At 39.0% G+C, this 26,571-nt stretch overlaps 1 protein-coding gene across 27 annotated transcripts in view; it reads left to right on the top strand.

Moving 5' to 3' along the window:
* The window catches only part of TRPM3 (transient receptor potential cation channel subfamily M member 3), a 920,173-nt gene that overhangs the window by 591,184 nt on the left and 302,418 nt on the right, over positions 1 to 26,571 (top strand). For 24 of the 27 annotated variants that reach the window (XM_037997448.2, XM_073021525.1, XM_073021526.1 and 21 more), the window contains exons 2-3: positions 11,109 to 11,188; positions 12,510 to 12,714. In XM_037997448.2, the coding sequence (XP_037853376.1) occupies positions 11,109 to 11,188; positions 12,510 to 12,714 (285 nt within the window). Of the gene's footprint in view, positions 1 to 6,034; positions 6,174 to 11,108; positions 11,189 to 12,509; positions 12,715 to 26,571 lie in introns of those variants that run through there. The other 3 variants (XM_037997457.2, XM_037997458.2, XM_037997449.2) reach the window with 3 other exon arrangements.

The raw sequence follows: 26,571 nt of genomic DNA on the forward strand, positions 1-26,571 counted from the left end.
GGATTTGAGTCCATTTGGCTAAGCCTATGGCTGGCATATAACTTTGGCATGATGCTTAACCTCTATAAGCCCCAGATTCTTATTTGTATCCTGGAATTTTATAATATCGACCATACAATGTTATTAAGATTACATGAAATTCTATATGCCATAGCATTCTGGGAACTGCAGAATAATTTATGAATATAATGTATTATTGCCAAGCAATGATTAATTGCCTCATAATGAAGAAACAAATTTCCAAAGAAACAGAATTGTATTTTAAAATTATTTATAAAAATGCCTATGTAGAATGACATGCTACATAAACATTCTGAATATATTTAAGTATGATTTACACAGCATGACCTATTGACAAAACATGAGTTTAATTTATCATTGTAAATAATAATTTATTGAATCTTTTCCCAATCGGATGATAAAAACGTAATCTAACCTAACATTATGTTAAGGTGCATATGATTTAAGTTTAGAGGCTATAAAGTAAATTTTAGTACAAATAACTTCAGCCCACAAAGAAATTATTCCCCTAAGGTGAATTATAGGGATGAGAAATTGATATTCCCCTAGAAATAATGTTAAAAATAGGAGAAGGAAGAAGGGGAGTGTCTAGGTGAAATTACAACACTCTGGTTATGCCATACTAGACCTAGAATACTGTAGATTTGCAACGGAAACTGGCAAAGGATGATTATACATGTTGGAATGAAAATAAGTATTATATCATGTGACTCTTCCCCTAATGGAAGTGTGACCAAAAGAAGGAAGAGGAACAATGGTCATGGTGATTCACTCTGGCAGTGACCAGCTACGCCCATCAAGGAACACAGTGTTTCATGCAGAGTTTTAAAGAATGCAGAGGCATTGGTCAAGTAGAGAAGGAAGAACCCAGCATTTCAGATGAAGGGACAACATATTCAAAGTTTGAGAAACCTAGAACAACATGGTTCATGAGGGGAATAATCAATAATTTGGTTCGCTGAAGCATAAAGTGTACAAAGATTTATACAGAAATGAAGAAATTTGAAGAAAGGTACTTCCAGAGCCAGAACCAGACTTTAGATGCTGAGCTGACCATGCTGGGGATGGAGAGCCACTGACGGGGATTGATCGGGGATGGCACCATTGATCGTTTTGGAAAGAACAAACTGATGGCAGTGTTCTCTGGAGGCAGCTGTGTTCTCTGGAGGCAGCTGGCTTTGTCATGGTCCTCTGCCATTAACTTTGTAGGTAAATGGCAACCCTAAATGTTAGAGAACACAATACATTTATTTACAAGCATTAGAATAAAAGCAAGGAGCCTGAGGGACATTTAAGAGCGCTTGGTCCTGTGTGTTACTCAAACTTTGGTCACTGTTGTGATACCATCATGATTTTCTCTTATCCACAAATCACTTTTACTCTAGTTTATTAAATATTTTTGATGGGCTCATTTTTTCACAACTCCAAAAAGAAAAAAATTATATCTTCAAGCACTAGTATTTGTTAAATTTGTAGGTTTAGCCTTTCCTTGTATATTATATATTAACATCTAACTATCAAAAGAAAAATGCTTATCTGGGCATTTTTAGGGCGGTACCATCTGGGTACCGCCCTAAAATCCTTCTTTAGGAAACACTGGTCAACCTGATGGCATCGTTTTCCAATGAAGAATTAATGTGCCAGGAAATCAGATGATTTGCCTACATCCTCTATGTGCTAACCATGTGCCACAATTCTAGGTGCTGGGGCCACATCAGCTGGGGCCACATCAGATCAATGTCACTGAGCTCTTTTCTTCCCCAATTTGTTCACTTATCTCGTCATCAGTTACAAAATCACTGCCCTCAGGAACTTAAATTCTAGTGGGGTACACAGACGAAAAACAAACACACAAAGACACAGCATAATGGCAGGTAATGTGAGGGACTCTGAAGAAAATAGAGGGAAGCAAAGGAATAAATAATGACACGGTGTGCAATAGAGGGAAGCAAAGGAATAAATAATGACACGGTGTGCCTTTAGATATGATGGTCAAGAAAGACCTCTGAGCAGTCCAGATGTGTTGAGAGGGTGAACTGTGGCATATCTGAGGATGCTGAGGATGACTCTATCCAGGTACAGGAATGACAGGAACAAAGTCCCCTCAAGATCTTGCCTGATACGCTTGAGAAAGAGCAAAGGCAAACTAGTGATGGTGCCATGAAAGCTGTCTTTTAAAACCACTACTACTCCTTCCTTCTTGACACCTCACCATTCACACCCCTTTTTTCTGTACCAAGGGTTGACCGGGACCAGTTCCAGCCTACTACCTGTTTTATTGGAACAAAACCATGATCATTTGTTTACTTGTTGTTTATGGGAGTTCTTTTTTTTTTTTTTTTTTTTTATTATACTTTAAGTTCTAGGGTACATGTGCATAACGTGCAGGTTTGTTACATATGTATACTTGTGCCTTGTTGCTGTGCTGCACCCATCAACTCGTCAGCACCCATCAACTCATCATTTACATCAGGTATAACTCCCAGTGCAGTCCCTCCCCCTCCCCCCCTCCCCATGATAGGCCCTGGTGTGTGATGTTCCCCTTCCCGAGTCCAAGTGATCTCATTGTTCAGTTCCCACCTATGAGTGAGAACATGCGGTGTTTGGTTTTCTGTTCTTGTGATAGTTTGCTAAGAATGATGGTTTCCAGCTGCATCCATGTCCCTACAAAGGACACAAACTCATCCTTTTTTATGGCTGCATAGTATTCCATGGTGTATATGTGCCACATTTTCTTAAAAGAGGACACAAACAAATGGAAGAACATACCATGCTCATGGATAGGAAGAATCAATATCGTGAAAATGGCCATACTGCCCAAGGTTATTTATAGATTCAATGCCATCCCCATCAAGCTACCAATGAGTTTCTTCACAGAATTGGAAAAAACTGCTTTAAAGTTCATATGGAACCAAAAAAGACCCCGCATCTCCAAGACAATCCTAAGTTTATGGGAGTTCTTATGCTACAACAAGAGTTGAGTATTACTGCAGAGACTGTATCGCCCTCAAAGAGCCTAAAATATGTACCATCTGACCCTTAGCAGAAAACATTTGCTGACCACTACTTTGTATCATGCTCTTTAGTCGATGCGGTTGTCAAATGTGAACATCCCAGAAAAATACTGCTTTGGACATCTTTATAATAATGAAATATGCATTTTCCATGTTACAATCTAGTTACTGCTGGTAGAAAATCTGATTTCACTTTTTCAAAATGGAGTTGTGCACCAGTAGAAACTTTTTAGTATTTTATCTTCAGGTGGGATTTTTCTTTAATGATGAATGGGAAGAATAAGGTATCTGCCATTGCATAAAAAAGGAGTGAGGAAGAAGCACAGTAAGCCTTACACTTGGGGTTTTCGCTTGTTAGTATTAAAATTATATTCACTCTAAACTACATCTGAAACAGGTTGATAATATACCCTGTTGGGAGCTGCATTGTCAGGTGATGCACAAGATTTTATACAGATCTATATGGACAGTGTGGCCTAGAGCTACAAGTCTCTTTGGAGCTAATTACCTTCTTAAAGGGTCCTAAAGATAATCTACAACCTCACATGAAATAGTTGCTGTGCTCACCTGGGACTTCCTTTTTTACTTGAGTAAAATGCCCAGGGTTCTGGCAGCAATATTTTTGTCTTTGGTGTAAAGTTCGTGGAGGGCTCCTCTTATTCTATTCTCTATTGGATAGTTATTTATCTTTATAAAGGGAAAACAAAACAAAAACAAGTAAGACTGCAGAGAATAGGATAAAAAAATACACAAGCAATATTTAAAGACTGCATATATATGTAACTCGGTGTCTAAAGTAATTCAGATGAAGGGTTGGAGTAGTATCTAGTGAAGAAAGAAGTTGAGAAAGCTGAATTGTTAAAATATTTCTTACATTGGGAAGATTATCTACAATCAATTTATTTAGTCTCACAGACTCACTACAGCCTACCAGCTTGGTGTATCTTTCAGGTGTTTGCCTGCCCACCCACCCAGCTCCGCGCTTCTCATTTCCCCACTTCCCTCCTCTTCTCCCTCTGTTTCTCTAGAAAACTCACCCTCCACATTGTAAAACTTTCTTTTCCAAATCGTCCCCACTGAATCCCTCTATCTTTTTACTTAATTCTCCTTACTTCATCTCTTCCTGAGATATTCATCCCCAATAACCTCCTATTATCATATGGTCAAGCTTGACAATTGAAAAAATATTTTCTGACTATATAAAATATAGTTTCTGACTATAAACATGATTACAGAAGAAAACTTTAGAAAACATGGAAAGGCAAAAGGAATAAAACAAAAATTAGCTACATAGTTACCACCTTAAAAATGTTTCTGACCTATCACCTCTGTATCTATTTAAAATTTATAGTTTTTCTGCCCTTAATATTTTATGGCCTGCTTTTTTCACATAACAACATGAAAATGTTTATTTCTCTAGGTAATTAAGCAGTCTTTTGAAACCTGATTAAGATCACCAAATGGCATGAAACACTGTTTATTTGATTCCTCTCCTATTGATAGACTTCATTTGTTTCCACTTTTTCTGTATTATAAATAACACTGCAGTGAACATCTCTGTGTGCTCACATCTCTGATGATTCCTTTGGAATAAGTGCTTGGGAGTGTTACAGCTGCAGAGAAGGAAGGGTATGTACATCATTAAGGCTGTCACCACGTGTTATTCTGTAGCCAACTCCTGAAGACAGGCAAACGGACTTCCTCCATCATGTGTTAAACTCAGTCTGATGTTTCATTTGGTTCTTGTTTATCATAATATTTCCCCAGCTGAAAGTCACTAGGTAGTCTATTGTTTCTCTCTCTGGGGAAAACTTGCAAGTGACAGACCAGAAAACGTGGGAGTTTGAAGAAGATCAATCCTAGAAAGAGCAGAGGGCCAAAAAGATGGCTCAGGACCTAATTCAAGTTTGAAATAAGTCATTCGGTTCCCAGTATTATGCTTATTGAGTGTCCAAATGACACGTACTAGGTGTTTTGACAGAGGATTATGGAAAAATGAAAACCAAAGCCCCATTGCCCTCACAGGTTTACCATCCACAAGAAAAGGGAAGAATGCCATCTCTTAGCACTTACCTCTGTGTTTGGGAAGAGAAAAGTCCTTTGGAGATGAATTGCTCATATATTCACTTTTTAAAAAGTATTTTTGCCTTCTAGAAATTTAAGTTCTTTTCTCCCCCAGTTTGTTCACTTATCCAGTCAAGAATACTATTATCTAAAATATTCACTCTTGGATTATACATGAAAGAGCCCTTTCTATGTGACTGAATACCAGCTGGAATCTCTCCATTGGGCCACACCAAATAAACATATCATGGCATCACAGCTTTTGATCTGCATCCATAAGCTACCATGGTCACAGCTCACCTCTTTTTGATAAGGAAGCAGGACTGTAGGTTTCTAATCATACATTTGCAATTGCTAGAGGGGCAGCAGAATAAGAAGTATGATCAGACAAGTTTTATTATTGACATTTTAGAAGTTCTCGAAGGTCTCCGACAAACTCCAACTTCATTCTTCTCAGGCTCATGTTCAGGGACCAAAATATTCTATTGAAACGCTCAGAGATTTTAGCAGTTTCTCTTTAAAGAAATGCTATCATTCCATTCTTTGGGGATGGTGGAACAATGCCGCTTGTGTGCTCCAGCCACTCGGATCATTCATACACTGTTTCTTTAGAAGGATTTGCTTTCCAAAGTTGAACTTTCAGAACTCAGAACACCTTATCACACTTTCACAAGCTTTCTCTCTGAAAATGGAAAAAGAAAAAGGGAGGGGTAGGCGGGGGAGCCTGTTAGGACCTGTGCCAGTTAAATCCGATCTCTCCAGGGATTTGTTTTTCTTCTGGCGTCAGATTAGATGTTCAAATCAAGCAGTGTTTGAGGGCTGGGAGGGAATGTCCATGGGATTCTTAGTGAGGCTAATCCCGAAGCAGCACATTCCAAGGGGCTAATCTGCCCAAGTTCATTGCTTACTTGAAACGTCTCTTGGGGGAAGAGCCGAACAAGTGACTTTTTTTTTTTCCAGTGGGCGGTCATAAGAGCATTATTAACGGAATGACCAGCCCTAGCTGCAGCAAAATGAAAGCAACAGGAGCTGCTCCGGGGACTGCTTTTGCCAGCACCCAGAGTCAGTGCTCAGGTAAAATGATTTTGGCTAACTTTTCTCTTGTTCAACTTCTCAATATTGGATCTGGGGACCTAGAGGAAGACCAAAGATCCACACCCAGGGAGGTGTGGAGGGAAAGGGCAAAATGAACATATGAATTTAGTACCTTTGGGTTGGGGATTTTTTTTTTATGAAGACAGGGTATACATTTGAAATAAGAGAGGGTGACAAATGAGAAGCATTGTGAAACTTCTCTTGTAATTTGTTCCTATAAAGTTAGTGGACTCTTTCCTCATCTTGCAATTACTGGTCTGAGTGGTTGTCCTTCTGTTAAGCTTCCCTGCTAAAGAGGAGATTGCAACAGCACGTTCCAAGGTTTTTTGGAAATGAGTTTAATATACCCGGTGTGTATGTGCTTGTAAATCTTCCTGCCTGGAGAACTTGATTCAATAGCTGGTGGGGAGTATATAGTAAGAAGATTCAAAGTAGTTTGGGGACTAACATTTGTAGCAAAGACTTTGTGAAAACCATTGAATCCTGCTTAAATGAAATGACTTAATTTTTTAAAGCAATATTTACAGACTTTTGTTTCCATTATTTTGATGTTTTATTGACTGTATATTTACCTTTCAAAATTAGTAGTTGCTTTATTCTTTGAGGGTAATCATACTTTGTTCAATGTGAGTGTCCTCATTTCTGTTTTGAATATGATGTCTTTTAATTATTAGCCTTTGAAAAACACTTCCCTATTACACATCACACATGACTGATGATGCAGAAAGACAAGAAAGAAAATAGCCAGTCCTTCACAAACTCAGTCTTGGTTATGTGCATTCTACCTTTAGAAAAGAATATACAGAGAGGTTTGCTGGGGGCCATAGAAGGCATCTTTTCTAAGCATACATGAGACTTCCAAAACATGTTTAAAAAGAAAAGATTTTAAGACATGATGTCTGTTAAAGTTTTTTATTAAAAGAGAATTGAACGGTCAGCTAGAAACATAGCACATCAAAACTATTTCATGCTTTCTAACATTGAGGATAACTATTCTGAGATAACTGAGTTGGATATTGAAGCAAAATATAAAGCTTCCTATAGAGTAGTTCAAAACCTTCAAACAAATAAAAGGAATTTGTTTAGGAAACAAGTTAAACCAGGATTAAACGTCAAAATGCCCACTCCAATAAAATGAATTTAAAAATCTAATACATGATGTTCGACGTTCACGCTAAAGACCTGAATAAAAGCATGATAAAGCGAAGCTCACAATATAGTAATTATGCATGATACTTTGTAGAATTCCTAACTCATGTGTTGTACCTGCTTTCTTTCTATTGTGTATTATACTTTTCTACTTAATGAAAAAATCCAATTTAATTATGAATGATGGGGAAATTTCTTAATGTTCTGTTTCTCTTTTGTTTTACTCCCAATTTTCTGTGCCTTTGCAAGGGAAATGATTAATCTGCTAATAATAAGAAATATAAATGATTCTCAATCTTTTCACTAACAGTGATGTAGCGTTTCACCTTTGGGAAGGTAATTAAGTAGCAAAACTACACACGAATTAAATTACTTTTTTACTGAAACGCTAACTAGCTGGCAATCCATATGTAGGAATGCTTACCACCCATCATCTGACTAAAACTTCCAGTGCTTTCCAGGCTAACAATGGGATCCATGAGCAAGAGAAATAAAGAAGGTGTCCTTGAAAAGTCTAATCCATTTGTCTTTGGAGCACAGATTCTTAAGTGAGGGGTCTTGTGCTTACATTTCTTTGCTGTATAGCCATTTCTTGAATTCTGGTGCCTTCCTAATGTCCCACCTTCATCCTTTACCCCAAGGTGAAAGGAAGAAGACACAGCAGAGTATTCATTCCTGCACATGTGAGGACTAGAAGAGGGGAATGAGAAAGGGAAAGATGCAGGATGAACTGGTTCCAAGACCTATCTCTGGGAGCCAGCTCTGTCCGAATGCCAGGATACTCCTGGGCATGCTCAGAGAGTACTACCCATAACAAGGGTATGTCATATCAATAACATCTAATGTTTTAATGGCAATTTAGCAGAGCGGGTAAGAGTGTGAACTCTGAAGCCACACTGTTCAAGTCCAAGTCCTGGCTTTAGAATTTACTGCTGCATCTCTCTGCCTCAATTTCTTCATTGGTAAGATGGATATAAAAGTAGTATTTTCCTCACGGAGTCCTTATGGGATCCAGGGAGACAATGTATTAATATATTTGGCACAAGGCCAAGCACATGGTACACGCTTACTGAATGTTATTCATTGTTATTACCTGTTGAGCTCCTACTACATGTGCCAGGTACTTTATCTGAATCATCTGGTTTGATTATCCCAACAACTCTTCAAAGTAGCTGGAATTATCCACGTGATATAGAAGAGGTTCCAAAATGTTAAATAACCTTCCTATCTACCTTGTTAGTGGCCAGCCAGGGCTTGTGGGTTCCTATCATCCCCAACTCAAAGGGAGACCAATTTAGGTTGGGTCTCCTAGAGCAATTTCATAGTCCCCTCATCTGAGCCTTCATCTGAACTTTTAGTACCAGAATCAACCCTGGACAGGTCTCTCTTCTCGGAGCAAAGCGTGGTACTCCCAAAATCATCATAACAATGCTGTGTTTCAGGTATTGCTGCTGTCTCCATTTTATAGATGAGGAAAACTGAGGATCAAAGAAATCATGTAACTTTCTCTGGGTCAGAGTCCCACTCACACCACTTTTTCTAAATGCAGACCTCATGCTCTACCCACGGTAAAGCTTGTCCCACTTTTTCTCAGGGAGCATTGATCAGCACTCTCTAAAATTCCCAGATGCTCCCCCACAAAAGAGCTTTCTGAATGCTGGCCAAAGTTGAACACAAAAAGAGAAGGAAAGTAAATTCTCTTTTTTCGGCTCTCTAAAGTGTAGGAAAAGTTGGTTTCAAATGTCCAGTGAAGAACATTTTACCCTCTTTCGGCCAAGAGATATTATCAATGAAAGTATTCAGTGTCTAGAGAAAAATCATGGCCTATGAATAGTTTAACGAACAGGCTTTTTACAAAGATAAAGACTGGCTGTCTATGCTGCTAAGCTCATTTTTGTTACAAAGAAGTAGCTATTAGCCTTTTCTACCTGTTTGAAAAGAAATATATTTGAAATTAGACATTGGGAATTTTTCATGTTTAGCTGAAAGACAAAACTGCAAATGTTACCTTTGTCGTGTGAGAATGCAGAGGCCCCCCTGAACCTGAGGGTCTCTGAGGCAGCATGGGTATTCATTCCTTTTCATGTGGACAATGCATGAACCCCCAGAAATTATTCCACGTGATAGTGGCCATTACTGAAACAGGATGCAGTTTATTTGTGCCCCTCAACCATGGCTCATGTTGCTCCTTGTAAAATGTGCATTGTCATGAGTATTAGGCAATTACTGCCTTCGGTGCCACATGCTTGCCTAGACTTCCCTTGTGAGAGAGGAGGGAGGTACAAGACTGAAGTACTGAGGACCAATCAGAATTTAGCACAGCTTATAGACATCTGAGTCATTGGCAGAGTCAAGATTAATTACGGTACAACACATGGGGGCTTATAAGAGTTAATACCATCGAGACAGGTCAAATCAACAGCTCAGTTGTGCTTTAGCCCTGCATATAAGAGTATGAATTTAGTACCGATGCTGTATTAGAGAGAAGATGATACCATGTAGAAATAACATTACAGGTTGCTCTAGCAACTTCCCTCTTAAAGGCTTAGAGAAGGAATCTTCTGAGCAGCTTGTTGAATTTCATGGGAGACTCCTCTGCTATTGCAAATACTGGTAAAGAAAACCGTGAAGGGATGCAGGATGGATAACTGCTTTAGAATAGAGATTGTACAGTTTTCTGGAACATCCTTTGTCCATGTGGGAACCCAATCTCAGTGGCAGGACTTCTGGGTGGACGGGCCCAACAGTGCCCATTCTAAGAAGCTGTATATGCTCTGCTGAAGGGCATGTAGGGTGCATAAAAAAAATGGTGCTATCTTACTTTTTTCCAAAGGCATTACCTGTAAAATTTTGGACTATGATAAAAACATTTATCCCCTCATGCTTTTATTTCCTCCCCTCCCCACCCCCCCGTACTTAGCACCGCTAATTAGAAAAAACATAGTGATACATTAGGGCTTTTGAGTTATGCAATTCTCTTGCCATTTTTTCTTTCCTTCTACAAGGAAAATCTAATGGAAGTGTCAGCCGTGAAAACCTTGTACTTATTTAGATGCATTTCTTCCCACTACTGAATATTTGTTTTCTATAAGGTTGCAAACACACTATTCTATCCCTCCAAATTTATTTTCTCTGCAAATAGCAGTGTCTTTCTATTCTGAATTTGTATATGATTCCATTGCTAACTTTTTTTTATTATGGTCAGTTCCTTTAATTCTCAGTATTGTGATGGTAAATAACCTAATCAGCATGTACGGGGAGTAATTGCTTTTGTTATATTTAGTGTTTATGTGTGAAATAACCACAATTTCAATTCAATTTGTGATATACTAGTCTCATATGATTATGAAATTTTGCTTTCTAGTTAAAAATATTTCACAGTAAGGCCGGGCGCGGTGGCTCAAGCCTGTAATCCCAGCACTTTGGGAGGCCGAGACGGGCGGATCACAAGGTCAGGAGATCGAGACCATCCTGGCTATCACGGTGAAACCCCGTCTCTACTAAAAATACAAAAAATTAGCCGGGCGCGGTGGTGGGCACCTGTAGTCCCAGCTACTCGGGAGGCTGAGGCAGGAGAATGGCGTGAACCCGGGAGGCGGAGCTTGCAGTGAGCTGAGATCCGGCCACTGTACTCCAGCCTGGGCGGCAGAGCGAGACTCCTTCTCAAAAAAAAAAAAAAAAAAAAAAAAATTTCACAGTATATTCACCTTTCCTTTTTTTTTTTTTCTTTTGTGTGTGTGTGTGTGTGTGTGTTTTCTTTTTCAGGCTCAGAAATCCTGGATAGAAAGAGCATTTTATAAAAGAGAATGTGTCCACATCATACCCAGCACCAAAGACCCCCATAGGTAATCTCGCTGTCTATAATGTGTTGAGAACATGAAGTAGTAATTATACAAAAAACCTACAAGAGTAATCATGACCAGTTGCAAGGGAAACACTGTTAAATTAAATATCTTTTATATTGTTTTTGGACATCTTTGAAGCAATCTTATTTCTACACGCTATATATGTCAGGCCTACAATTAATTATTAATCTAAAAGCCTGTAAAGAAAAACATATATACCATTGTGGAAGGAATTAATCACCGTATATAATAGTGGATTATGTTTTTTGTTACGGTTATTGGTTTTTCCTTTTAAGTACTTCTTCCAAATGCTTAATTTGTACCAACATGTTCTGCAATAGGAAAAAAAGAAAGAGACTTAAATAAAAGACTCCTAGCAGATTCCTAACTAAACTGTAGGCCTTCAGATTCCCATTTAAGCACGTTGTTAGCACCTTACTTACCTTCCTTAGGATCAACAATATATGAGATAAAAAGCATTTGGGATAAAGTAGCATATATATGTCTGAAATGCCTTTATGAATGGGCAATTTAAGAAATCAGTTTAAAATACAGACTGCAGAGTCTCAGAGACTGTCTGTGTAACCTTGCACAAATTACCTAACCTTCAAAACTACAATATTTCAACTATACAGTGGATGCTAAATTGTTAGTTTTTAATAAATGGCAGCTATGTATTGTAACTATTATTACTAGTAGTCGTAAAAGTAGTAATAGTAATGTATGAAGGACATTTTCATGATAGAGCAAAGTTTAAGTTTTCAAATATCTCATGAATATTTTTTCATTGTTTCATCAAGAACACTTAAGCCTCCGGATTTTTATTCTCAGAATTGGATATTTGACAGCAAATGTCAATTGGGAAGAGACATGTTCAGTTGTGACACACATATAAGTGAGATTCCTCATTTAAATGTGCATATTAAACTTCTCCCCCTCAAAGCTCTTCAGAGGCCTTCGTGCTTTGATAGATTTGATAGATGGGCAGAGTGTGAAGTAGAAAAATCCAGAGAACGTTTGTTTGCAGGTGTCCAATCCTGAACAAAATGCCAGGTACAAAAGAGGTGGATGGAGAAGGGCAGGAGACAGATTACAGCTTACACAGCTAAAGGAAAATGGGTAGAGGGGAGAAAAGAAAAGATATGTATGTCATGGAAAGCCTGAGTTTACCAGTGCCTGATTTAGCCACATGGTGGAATTCTACCTGAGAATTGACTGACAGGTGTTGGCACAGACTTTAGAATTCTCCAGCTGGTTGCCTTAAGTGTGTATCCCAATACAGACTAATACCAGGGGTTCACTTTAACCTCTTCTCTTATAGGTGTTGCTGTGGGCGTCTGATAGGCCAGCATGTTGGCCTCACCCCCAGTATCTCTGTGCTTCAGAATGAGAAAAATGAAAGTCGCCTCTCCCGAAATGACATCCAGTCTGAAAAGTGGTCCATCAGCAAACACACTCAACTCAGCCCTACTGATGCTTTTGGGACCATTGAGTTCCAAGGAGGCGGCCATTCCAACAAAGCCATGGTAATCAGAAAGCCATTCAGTTGCTCCCAAGTGCTATCTCAAGTCTCAAGTCCTGAAAAGGGGTGGTTAAGAGCCTGAAATTTAGTCTTTGGGCCTAATCTCTACTCTGCCACTGTCTGACGAGGTGACCTGCTCTGAGTGGCCTGCCTCTGTGTGTCTCAGCCCTTCCTCTATAAAATGGGGAAAAGAAAACTTTCCTCCTGGGATTTTTAAAGTAATTAGTGACTTTTAAATAATTACAGACACAGTGACTCTTATTATTAATTATTTTAAAATAGCTTTCTATAGTTATTCACTGTTTATTATGTTCTTTTCTGGGTCTCACCCATTAAGGCATATTTTTCTAACTCCTTTTTTTACCCCTTTGGTGAGAATGTGTTGCCTTTAGACTTCTGTTTTGTTCTGTTGATAACTAGCATTTCTCTTAATTCAAAGTAGAAATGATTAACTCCGCCTATTTCTTTCCTTGTTCTAAGAGAAATATTGCCATCCAAATTAAGTACTTTTTCTCCAAGCAGCTGTGCTCAATAATGTTCTCTATAGAAGATTCCACATAAAAAGCATTTTTTTTGAGTTGGAGAGACTTTAGGAAATACGCAAATGTTACTTCTAAGAGTTTTTGCTTTTAAATTTCACCTTTCATCATGGGCCACTTCCTAGTTAACTGACAGAATTTGTCTAGCATGTATTATGAAAATTCTAGACACTATTGTCCAACAAGGTTGCTTCTAACTGTTAAAAGAGAGAAAACTAGCTGAGGGTGGAGCAGGAGATGGCTGATCTTAGGTGTGTCAAGGAGTTTTTAAGTCTGGAGAAGAAATTTTGCTTAAAGAAGCATACTCCAGACCACAAGAGAAGTCATCTCATATGAATGGCAGTCTAAAAATGTGCAATAAAGCCACCTCTTGCTTCTCTTTTCTTACCTTTCCCTTCCCTGTCTCCCTCCTCTTCCCCTTTCCCTGCCTCACACCCCCGCCACTGCAGTAATTTCTTTACCAAGAATGACTGAGCTATTTTAACACTTCTTTTCTATGAAATATAATTCTGAGCTATATATTAAATTAAAACCAGTTCTGAACTATATTTTAGAAAGAAAAATGATGCTATTTGCAACCTCCAGCAAGGCTTGGGAAAACAAAGAATGAGTTAGTCTTGGCCCATGCAAAACTAAGGGAAATGGAAATCTGTCAACTTCCTCACTCACTTAAGAGATGCATTTTTTCACACAAGATTATTAACTGTCCCCAATTCAGTACAGTCACTGTTCTCAGTATGAGATTGATCCACACACAATGTAGATTCTCCGAAACCACTTGTTAAAAGTCATGCAAGGTCTCCCTGTAAGGAAAGTGCTGTAAATGAGGATGTGGCTTGCTGGATAAGAATCACTGTAGAGTGGTACACCCAGTGCCTTCACAGGATGCTTGAATAGTGCCTACAAGCCTCGTGTGGTTAGCCCAGTAGGCATATGATAAGCCTCTGCTCATCATTTCCACTGTTAAGAGTTAGTGGCAGGTATGGAGCATGAATATGCTTGTAAGTGAGAGCATCCCTCAACGTTGTCACCTTAGGAGACTCTGACCATGATGCTGCCATTGTGCAAATGTGCACTCCTCTGTCTTTTGGGGACTGATTTCAGACAATGTATAGATCGCAAGAGAAAAGCAGTCTGTATTTTCATCAAATGGTAGTTTTAATGGAAAATGAATCAGAAGTACCTGAAATTCATAAAACCTAGAGCTTAGTCACAAGTAACTTATACTGTTTTTTACAAGTCCAGTCTATTCTATGAAGATAAAGTTTTCTACCATTAAAAAATATATTTTAAAAATGGAGTATTAGTAGTGAAGTATTAGTATTAGGAGTTTAGAAGTGAAGAATGTAGACTGTGGATTTAGATAATACAAGTTTAACCCAGAACCATCATATAATGCTATGACATAGAGAAAATTACTTAAGTTTTCTGAGCCTCAGTAATTTTATTCTGCTGTATAAATGGTTGGTATTACTGTCATAAGCATTAAATGAGATGACTTATGTAAAGCATTTGGCATAGTGCTGGGCACACAATAGATATAAAATTAATCTAGCTGCTATTAATATTATTAGTACTATCATCACTATTATTTGCTTCAGTTTCTGAAAGAAATTGCAAAAACATTTTGACTAAATACTTTGAAAGACACTCATTTGAATGCACATATCTTATATATTATTTTAGAAAGTCAAATTATACTTTTTCAGTTAACATTTTAATATTCTAGAAGTTCTCACCCCTTAGCCTGCTGGTTGACCACAGCATTTGAAGCCACACTACATTTTATTTACAGCCTGACCGTCACTAACGGGCTATATGACTCAGTTTACTTAGCTTCCTACTGCCTCAGTTTCCTCACTTGTAAAATGAGGATAGTAATTCCTCCTTCATATGGCTGTCTCTAGAGTTAAATGAGCCAATACATGTTAAGCACTTAGAATACTGTCTGGTGTTAAAGCTGAGCCACTACCTGCTGTTGGTATTATTCCTACAGAGAGCTAACTTACTGTGCTGGAAAGAGAGGCTTTGCAATTAAGATGCATGATCTTGAAGTCAGACAGAACCGGATCTCAACCCTCACTCTCTCACTGTTTAACTAGAAAGTCTTGATTAAGCCATTTAACTTAGCTGAGCCTCAAGTGTTCTTATCTATAAAGCAGGCATAGTTTCTTTATTTGATGTTTATGAAGATTAGAGAGAAAACTAAAAGTATACACTTAGTGCTCAAGATGTTTATGAAAATAATAACTACTTACACAAATAACAAAGACAGAGTAGTGAAATAGCTTCCTTTACTTCCCAGGAGTCCAAAGATGTGTTAGAATATTTACATAGGGGTGCCAGGCTGCATAAGTCAGCAATCAGCTCTGTTCTAGTGAATGGCATTGGTGACAGTCATTGGCAGGTGGGTGGGTCCACGACACCAGCCCATCACTGACAGAGATCTGTGGTCTGTAGATCACCACATTACATACTTAGACTTCCACTTTCAGTAAACCTCCTGTATCCACTCACTCCAGCAAAACAGTAAGTGAGACACTGTTATACCTCAACAACTGAACAGCTGCCATGGGTGTGTTATCACAGTGGACAAAACCAAGATCCCTTCTCATTGTATGACTTTCCTTTTTTGGGTTTTTTTTTTTTTTTTTTTTCTCCTCTTGGAAATTTGTAGTGCATTTGACAGACCCTAAGAACACTGGAGACTGAGACTCCGAACGAGTTTATTAAAATGTGTGTCCTTCATAGTATTAAAATATTTGTGCAATTGCTTTCAGAATCTATAGCAAATAATGATAACCACAATAATAGCAACTAAAATTTATGGAACATCTACTTCAACCCTGGCACTGCCAAGTACTTACCTATGATACCTTGTTTTATGTCTATAACAGTAGTATTGTTATTCCTACATGACAGAGTTACCTACTGCGGCCCTTAATAGTTAAGTAATTTCTCCATATTGCAGAGCAAATATATACTGTATGTATATTACAATATTTCACAGTGGAAGGAAAGACTCGAAGAAGCAGATAGATCTTCCACTGTGCTCTACAGAGGGGACACATATAGACACTAGATCTAACAGCCCTTCTGAGACCCCACATGGCTCTATGGAACTGAGTTGTCTGTTGGTGATCAGGTTAGACAAGGTCGGCTATATACTTTGTGGAACCCAGAACAAAATGAAAATGTAGGGTCCTGGCAGGGACAGAGAAATCAATCCTTCCTTCTGATGGCTGGCAGCCCCAACTCTCAGGGAATGGGTGACCCCTGCCATGGGATTGCCACCTTCACACTGGGACATGGCTGGTATTTAAGGCGGGCGAACTTCTGCCAAGTCATCCATGAAACACAGCATGGTTTTGCCAGCCCAAGACAGAGAAGGCTGCTCCCTTATCATGACCCTGAAATGCTGCAAGGTACACACCCACCCTGACCTTCCCCATCCTGGAGAGGCAGCAAGGAGGTAGGACCAGGGACCACCTGTGAACTGAAGCTTCAAGACTCCACTGTCCCGTTGAACTTCATTAACTAAACACAAATTGAAGGATAAAATTATTACAAATTATAAGGCAGCAAGTGCACAGCAATGGACCCTAAGCACTGGCCTTCTGAACAGTGTGACCGTGTTGGTCCCACGCCCACAAAGCTGGCTCTGAGGCTAGGTCTCAGAGGTTATGGCTGCCCTAGATGGTCTCAGAGCTGTCACTACGAGAGTAAACCTTTCTTTCTTTCTGAGTCTAATCAGCCAAATGAGAACCAATTTACCTTCTTATTACTACCAAATATTTAACAAGTGGAAGTTCCAGCTATTCATCCAGACATAAATAAGCATTTTGTCCACTTTGAAAACTTGCCCTTCAATTATTCTGATTCTTCTGTCTAGACAAACGGGTGGAGTTGTCCACAGGTCAGAGGTCTCATTTTATCTGACAGGATAATTGTTTTGTGCCAACCTGTTCCTTCTTTACCTCTTATCCTCTCAAACGAACTGGTGCACAGTTTGTAGAAAGGGAAAATCAGCAACCACCGTCTGTTAAAGAGTGCCAGTCTTTGCATGGGGAAGGCATGGTTAATTTTTCACTAAGGTTTAAGTCAGATTGGCCAACTGATTTAATATGCCTTCGGTCCCCTGCCTCTAACAAGAATACTTGAAAGTTGAAATGATTTTTAACAAGTGGTCAGAAAACTCTAGAAGAAGATTGACTTTTATTAACTTTTGAAGCCAAGTTGAGGCCCTTGTGTTGCCAATGTGGTCTGGGACATAATATGAGACACTCTGCAGGAGTTTGGGTAGAGGATAAAGTTGGAGAAAACCAGAATAATAATCATTATTACAATGTTGCGGGCCATGTGAGCCACCTCTCTGCTCAGGAGGACTCTGTGTATCTGTTTTATCATGCAGGCAGTACAGCAATGTGTCACAGAGTTTAAGCCACCAAGGACACTTGAGAGATTGGATGCAGCGATTCTCAACTTGCAAATTTTTGAGACAAGCACACTAATACCTATGTCCAAGGTTTACTCCCAAGAGAGTCTCAATCATTGGTCTGGCATAGACCCTGGGCATCCAGAGTTTTTTAAAAATTACCCAGGTTATTCTACTGTTCAGTCAGGCTTAAAAAGCACTGACTAATCTGAACCTAGAGAAGTTAAAGTATTTTCCCAGAGTCACACAATTATTTAACAACATAGTTGTTGAACTTAGCCTCCTCAGGACTCCTGTCAGTTCTGTTTCTTCTCTGTTGTGTATGCCTAATACAAGCTATAGTAGATGTTTTGTTGGGAAATACATATATGTGGGTAATTGAAAGGAAACTAGTTATTATTATGTTTCTAGCTGTTGATAAGGGAACTTTGTAATAGAATTATAAAGTCACTATTGTTTGATGAGGTTGATGAAACTCAAAAGCTGTGAGCAGGAAGGGGTCTTCGTCAACTTACATCCTAGCTTCACGGAGCCATTTTCTGTGCCTTTTCGAATACTTTGTAGTGTTCGGTCCCCCATTCCCAGGCTTGACAGGCCCCCATAAAATCACAGTGAAACCAGCACTTGACAGAGAAAAATTGTGGCACAGGATGAAGATGTTCAAAGCTGATAGAAGTGAGGATTCTGACTTCCTGTTTGGTACCAAACTGCATCCTACCAAACTGCAAGCCTCAGAAAGCTGTTCCCAAACAACCAGAAGACCCTGCAGTTCACTCAGATGCCCCATAAATGTCAGAACATAGAGACAAAGGGGGAAGATAATAAAAGGCAGAAGCTCTGGTTTAGGCATTATTTTACTAGAATGGAATCCAGGTGACTTTTTAGGCCCCGTTACAGAGCAACAAGAAGATGAACCCAGCAGCCAACATTGTGTCATTTCTCAAAGATTATTCTACATCTGGGGCTCATGCCTTCCATTATTTAGGAAAGGAAGCAGTGTTGGACTTGATTACAGACAGAATCTTATTTTATTACTAATCATCTCTTCCAATTAATGCTGAGCTGACTTGTGGGCCAGGTAAATAAGTGTAATCTAATTAAGGACTTGTATTTAAACCTCTCAAGTCACCCACATAATTCTCTTTAGGTTTTCTCTTGCTGTTTACACTCCTCATTAAATTAGGTTGAGTCCCTTATTATAATCTTCATATGATTTAGATAATTATTTCTAGTCCTCATTTTCACACCTTAAGCTCTGTTGAGCCTGCCAGAGGATGAAAGCCTTATTCTCTGGGCATTGTGAGTGTGAGGTGAAAGGGAATGTGGGGGTTTAAGGGAGAGATAACAGGCAGGGGGAGACTGTCAGCAGCATGATATCTACAAGCTTATGCTCTTAATATCCTTTAGGATTGAATGTGAGATTTTAAAAATTGTCTACCTTTGAAATATGAAAATTTTATCTGGGAATCATCATTGATTGGCACGCACCAAGTAGGAAATTAAATGTGTCCCACTTCACAAAACAAAACATCTAATCGATAGGCTGTGGCTAACCAAGCAGCTTTACGTACACATGGTAAGGTTTTGAAAGGTTTCATAATCATTCCATTGATTTTCAGTTTCTACCTTCTAATCTCAAGACCAGTGAACTGGCAGTACCTTTGGAGGGTTTTTCTGAAACTCAGAATAAAACTAGAATTTATCAGTTATATTTCTGATTCTAATCATAGATCTATAGAGAAGGAAGAGCCAATTCTCTTCCAAGAAACCATCCTATCTTTGCCTCTAGAAAACTTTATGCTAAATAATTCTGGCAGAAAATTCATACACTACCCCCTATGACTAGTTCATATGCTTCCTGGAGTTTTATATTATTTCTAACCCTTGAATTTTGGCTTGTCAGCATCCCTCCCATGTAAGTACCTGATAACTCACATTGAGACATTGCAAAAACAATATGGAATAAATTACAATGACACCTCCACTTCCAGAGTTTTGTGGTTCATCAAACTAGGGATTTGATGACAGTTAATGCAATTCTAAATATTTTCTTTCTAAAGAGATTTTATATCTATTAAACCATCATAAGCATTAAACTCTTGCTGCAAAGCAAAAGGCCCCATGGACTTGGAAAGCTGGTATCAGCAAAATTGCCTTAGCAGTCTCAAGCGACATATTCTGTTCAGCCACATCTTTAATTCCAAGTGCCCATTTTAAAGGTGGCCACAAAGAGTTAGGAAATGAAATGGTGCTTGTTACATTTCTCAAACAGAAAGGAAAACGGGGCAAAGTTTCCACTAGAGGCTTGGAAGAAAGGCATTAAAAATATTGCTAGAGTAGATTTAGCAATGGTAGTTCCCATTTTTCAGAACACTGCTTAACAAACACCAGGTAATCACTTCCAAGAATTAAAGATGGTCTTCAGTAGAAGGAAGTGGACCTGTCATTTAATATTTCCAAGAGAGTAGCCAGATTCATTGTTCTGCAGTTCCTCTACATTTTCATTGAAACAGCTGGGCAAATTTTTTTGGGCTAAAATTTAGGCCTAAAGAGGTGGCTGATGAATTTTCAAAGGCAAAATGCTCTGCCAAAACTCAAACTGAGAATGCCAAAGGAAGATTATTATTATTTTTTCTTAATGAAACAGCCCAGTCTGTTCTATGCAGTAATGGCTGCTGCCCCACCCACCAACCAGCCTTTGCCCACTGTGGGTTTGAGGAAGGGGAAAGGACTGTCTGGTTTGTGACACCAAATCAATGCAGAGTGAAGCCATGAAAAAATTGAGTTCTGCTTTGATAGACAAATAGTAACATTTCTAATGATGAAGCAGTCAGAGTGGCTTTAGTAAAAAATGCAGTAAGTCACCTGCTAAGCGAAAAGACCTTTGGCACCAGGCAGAGCAAAAACTTGAGAGTTTTAGTTACTGAAGCCCTCTGCCATTTGAATGAAAGAAAATCTCTAGTTTTCTATTTATAGTCTCACAGAATGTCATTTCTAAATTTGTTGTTTGGAACTCAAAATATATTTTCTCATGAAAATCATGCTGATGTACTGGCCTCCAAGGTAACTAAGAATAGATCAAAAAGTACAATTTCAACTAGAACTAGCCTCTAGTTCATACAGAACATTCTTGAGATGTTATTCTGATTGTCATTAGCACATCACAGGACCTTCCTGCTGCCAGGCAGTGACGCTAATGACAGAAAGGGAAGAGATAGATAATTCCAGGCATGAGTAACTTATTTGAGCCCAGTTTATCTCTTGAAATGATAAATTGGGGAACTAAAGGCCATGGATAAAGAAAGGTTTGGGCAGCCCAAATAGGTACTTTTAGAAAGATAAACACCTGTACCAATCACTCCCCAGATAACTCCGAGGTGAAAAACAAAAAGTTATTTTGAAAGGCATACTAAACAGCTAAAGGCAAGTTACTTGGACCTGTTATACCCAGGAGTCATATGTAAGGTGAATGTGACCTTCATTCAATTTGCATGTATTGGTTTTTCTGCCATACCTGGTATGTTCCACAATTTAATCTACACGGTGTCCTGTGAGGTCGTCAGGATCACCCCTGTTTAACAACAGAGGATGCTCAAATTGCCAAAGGACTTGATTGCCACTGTCTGACACTCAAGTGTCATGATGCTTATGTCTGAGAAAATCTCTAAATGGGAGCACCACATCAGAGTAATGCCCAGGGGACAAAACTGAGCATGCCCATTAGGAAGAGTTCTTGTTATTTGTAAGGTGAGCCCTTTGCAATTAATAGACTGACAAGTGACAGTCAAAATTGCTTATCTTGACAACCAAAATAGCTCCTAATGTGAAATCATACTGACTATTTAACAGGAATTGATTAATTGCTCTGGGCACATCCATTTATGAGCATGGAGCTGCTGACCTGGCACATGACTTAACTGCTGTATTAAAGCACCTGGAGAGCTTACTAAAGGAACTGATCTGTATGGGCATAAGAATATCATTTAAAAATGAAAATCCTCAGATAATCTCAAAGTGTTTTATCCCTTGGTTTTAATTATCCCCTTACCTACAAAACCATGTACGGGGCTAAATGGTGACAACCCGAAATGAAAAAAGTAGCAAATCAATTCATTTAAATGCTTTATTTATATCTTGCCTTTTATTCTCCAAGAGAAGGGCACAGTAAATCACAAATAACGGGCAACATCCAAGGGCCAGGGACACCCATTGTTTTTACTACTTGCAAGATTCCAGATAATTAGGTGTGTTCTACAGTTAACCAAATGTTCCTTTGTGTAAGAATTAGTACTAGTCAAAAGAGATTAGGCAATTGAGGATACTTTGAGTAGCTTGTCAATTGCTGCATTTTCATATTTACTGTGGCCTTACTAATTCTTCCAGTACTTCCTAAATCTTCCTTTGGATTTTCATGTAAAATACTGAGTGCTCTTTCTTTGACCAAATAACAAACACAAGACACATCATTTGGGATGTTTGGTCTGGGGAAAAGTTATCATTCTTGCTGCTCATGTGGTCCCTGGGGAGCTGGTTAGAAATGCAGAGGCCCAAGCCCTACCCCAGATGTATTGAATCAGAGACTATATTTTTGACAAGGTCCCCAGGTAAGTTCTGTGCACATTAAAATTAGAGAAGCACAGCCCCATCTAAAGCCGCCACTGTTAACAGTAGCTTCAATAATGAATTAAAGGATTGTTGAATAACTGGCTCTGATATTCCAGTCACTCACCTTCCCTGGGTCTCTGTATCCTCATTTGAAAAGCAAAAGAATGGAACAAGAGTCCCATGATTGCCAAGATATCTCTAAACTCTGTTTTCTTTCCAAGACAGTGACTACTTCATAGCCAGTGCTGAAAGGCTTACTAAAGAAAAAAAGACATGGTCAGGTCAAACACAGTACCTCCCCTCTAAGTGTAGCAGGACGAGCGGCAGACAAAACTCCTCAGACACCGAGTTACAGAAGGAAGGGGTTTATTCGGCCGGGGGCATCGGCAAGACTTCTGTCTCAAGAGCCGAGCTCCGAGTAACCAATTCCTGTCCCTTTTAAGGGCTCACAACTCTAAGGGGGTGCATGTGAGAGGGTCCTGATTGATTGAGCAAGCAGGGGGTACGTGACTGGGGGCTGTTTGCACCAGTAATTGGATCAGAACAAAACAAGATAGGGATTTTCACAGTGCATTTCTATCCAATGCCTGTAATCTATAGATAACAGAACCAATTAAGTCAGGGGTCGATCTTTAACTACCAGGCCCAGGGTGCAGTGCCGGGCTGTCTGCCTGTGGATTTCATTTCTGCCTTTTAGTTTTTACTTCTTCTCTCTTTGGAGGCAGAAATTGGGCATAAGACAATATGAGGGGTTGTCTCCTCCCTTAAAAGCTCTTGCAACATAGAGAGATAAAATTGACACATGGGAAAAACAACCAGAAAAAAAAAAATATATCACACTGGGTTTGATGAAGAGTTGTATTGCACCAGCCTGAACTTGCATTCTCAGGAAAAGTCATGTTGGAAGAAACAAAGGCCTTTGAAAGATGAGAATGCTTTCTGTAGATGAAAGGGGAGAGATTGCGTTATCTAGGACTTGCGGGGGGAGCAGCACTGGCCAAATGCAGACAGAAGTGAGAAAAACCTCAGAATTGGCAAGATCAGGTCAAGTTATAGGGGATGGTGAGGGCAAGAATGGGGAGTTTATATCTGATGGAAGAATTTTAATTGAAAAATAATATGGTCCAAAAGGGATTGGAGAAAGAAATCTGCCTTTTGGTGTCTCATAGAGAAGTCAGTAGGAGGTTGTTGCTGTAATTCAAATGGACATCCTAGTAACGAGAATATATCCTTAAAATGGCAACTGAAGAAATAGAAAAAAGAAGCTGGTTGAGAGCACTGTTTTCATAAGTGGACCATTAGAATATGGAGACTGATTTGTCATAGGTGAAGGAAACGGAGAAGTACCGAGAGACAGAGCCATTTAAACCTTTGAGGTAAAGAGAAAGGGCCCTGGAGTCAGACCTGGGCTATGAGCACTCCCATACTGGCAGAGTGAACTTGAGAACATGATGGATTCTTTCTGTCCCCATCGGTAAAACGTGGGTGAAACCAACATCCCTGTTGTTGGGAGGAGTACATGAGAAGGTACAAGTAGAACACACAGCATGCATGTGCCCAGTGCACAATAAATATATAAGGTTCTTGTGTTCTGGTTATTTTGTTGTTTGTTGTTCTTGTTTGGGGGGATTTTTGTTTTTCTTTTTTTTTGGGATGAAGTCTCACTCTTGTCGCCCAGGCTGGAGTGCAGTGGGGCAGTGGCGCGATCCCAGCTCACTGCAACCTCTGCCTCCCGGGTTTAAGCAATTCTTCTGCCTCAGCTTCCCGAGTAGCTAGGATTACAGGTGCGCGCCACTGCACCTGGCTAATTTTTTGTATTTTCAGTAGAGACGGTTTCACCATGTTGGCCAGGCTGGTCTTGAACCCCTGAACTCAGTTAATTCGCCTGCCTTGGCCTCCCAAAGTGCTAGGATTACAGGCATGAGCCACCTCGCCCCACCAGGATTTTTTTTCTTAGTAGAAAAAAAATTCTGAGAAGAGAGAAAAATGTGAAGAGAGCCCATGAGTAGTGTGACCTCACCTACTGTCCCCCTTTCTTCATCTGTAAGATGGGGAGCTGGGATCAAGGGGATCTCTTAGGTCATTCATTCATTCACTCTCTTGATTGCTTACTAGCTGAGTAACAGACATTCTGTGGTAATGAACACAGCTTTCTATATGTTAGGCTACTTCAAAAGGAATTTCAACATATTCAGTAGATCTATTGGTCTTTTTCAGTGAGCTGCTCACCTGATCAATAAGTAGACCCTTTTCATTTCTTACTGTTATATTGTATGTGTAACTACAGAATTCCTAAAGTAAATTATTTATCAAGGGAGGCTTATTCCGAAAAATGCATTTATTTATTACCAATTAGTATGAATAATTGAACTCCATAATGTCACTTAGCTAGTTAAGTTTGCTGAAATTATTACACAGTATCTGTACTAATTTAGTATGAATTGTAATCTCACTTCACCCTCTGTGAGTTAATAATGTATGGTTATCTATTCCCAAGTACTAACTATGGCTCTGGTATCTCACAGCATGTATGTGCCTGGTGCACAGTAAATACACAAGGTTCTTGTATTCCAGTTATTTTGTTGTTCTTGTTTTTTGGGATTTTTTTTTTTCTATTTTTGGAGACAGAGTCTCCTTCTTGTTGCCCAGGCTGGAGTGTAGTGGCGTTGTGGCTAGATGAAATGTGTAGGTTCAGATCTATATGAGGAATTTTGGGGTTCCAAAAGCCACAGTCACAACTCAGAAATGTTAGGAGTTACTGTGTAGTCTTGCAAGGGGCAAATACTTTTAGGAGTATTTTTATACTTTAAATGCTTTTCTATCTTTAAGAAAAGTATAATTTATATCTCACCTTAGGAGAACATAGGTCCACATTAAATTGGAGTTCTTTAAAGTGATATTAAAGTTGATAAATAAGAGAACAGTAACTTGAAAAGCAATTTCTTACCATGTCTCACACTAAAGCATTCTTGATTTGTGTAGTTTGGAAGCCTTGCAATTCCCAGTTCTACTTTATTTTACTAAATAACCTGTTCTGGAATTAGTCAAAATGAAATAAATTCAATTCAGCAGGACCCCCAAATTTTAACTATTCAATTCACTAAACCACACTACTCAAGTAATAGTGTACAGACACAGAAAACAATGTTATTCTTTCATCTTTATGATAAACTACTTTACTGAGGTATGATTGGCATGCAACAAGCTGCACATAATTAGTATATGCAACTTGATGAGTTTGGAGATAAGAATATATCTGGGGGCCGGGCGCGGTGGCTCAAGCCTGTAATCCCAGCACTTTGGGAGGCCGAGATGGGCGGATCACGAGGTCAGGAGATCGAGACCATCCTGGCTAACACGGTGAAACCCCATCTCTACTAAAAAATACAAAAAACTAGCCGGGCGAGGTGGCGGGCGCCTGTAGTCCCAGCTACTCGGGAGGCTGAGGCAGGAGAATGGCGTAAACCCAGGAGGCGGAGCTTGCAGTGAGCTGAGATCTGGCCACTGCACCCCAGCCTGGGTGACAGAGCCAGACTCCGTCTCAAAAAAAAAAAAAAAAAAAAAAAAAAAAAAAAAAAAAAAAAAAAAAAAAAAAAAAAAAAAAAAAAGAATATATCTGGGAAATCATCAGCACAGTCAAGGCCGTAAGCGTACCCCACACCTCACGTTCTTCTGCCCCTTTATTTATTTATTTATTTATTCTTTTCTTTATTCTTTTATTTCATAGCATTCATTATAATTATTTCTCTTATAAAGAGACTCTCAGTGAAGAGTTTTAAAAGAAGCTTGGACTTAAGAAATTCCTCTGTTGGCCTCTGATACTCCAATATCCCCTCTTCAGCCCGAATGCTCCTTGTATAGCACAAAAGTACACACTGGTGAAAATTTCTGTTGATAGATATCTGAAAGTTCTTGCCCTCTGCGTGAGAGTTTGTGCACAAAAGATGCCATTTTTCATATAGTAAACTCTAGTCAAATCCCGGTGATATAATGTACTTAGCTAAAATTGTCAACATTTACTCTGTATTCTGGAATCATTTTTTGCTAGGTAAATCAAATCAATATAGAAATAACTGTACTGGATGCCAACACTTTGGATTTCTGGCGTATATAAATAGGAAACTTTAGCTCTTTGGTATCTCTTGATGATGCAATTAATTTTATTAAGCTGCTTTCATATTCTGCTTGCTTTTGCCTCATGCTTCAGCTAAATATATTTCAAATATACTTTAATGAAAGAATAGACAATTTTTGAGGCTTTGAAACAATGGGGTTTTCCAAA

This window comes from Chlorocebus sabaeus, chromosome 12 (assembly GCF_047675955.1).
Source record: "Chlorocebus sabaeus isolate Y175 chromosome 12, mChlSab1.0.hap1, whole genome shotgun sequence".
Classification (NCBI taxonomy): Eukaryota; Metazoa; Chordata; class Mammalia; order Primates; family Cercopithecidae; genus Chlorocebus; species Chlorocebus sabaeus.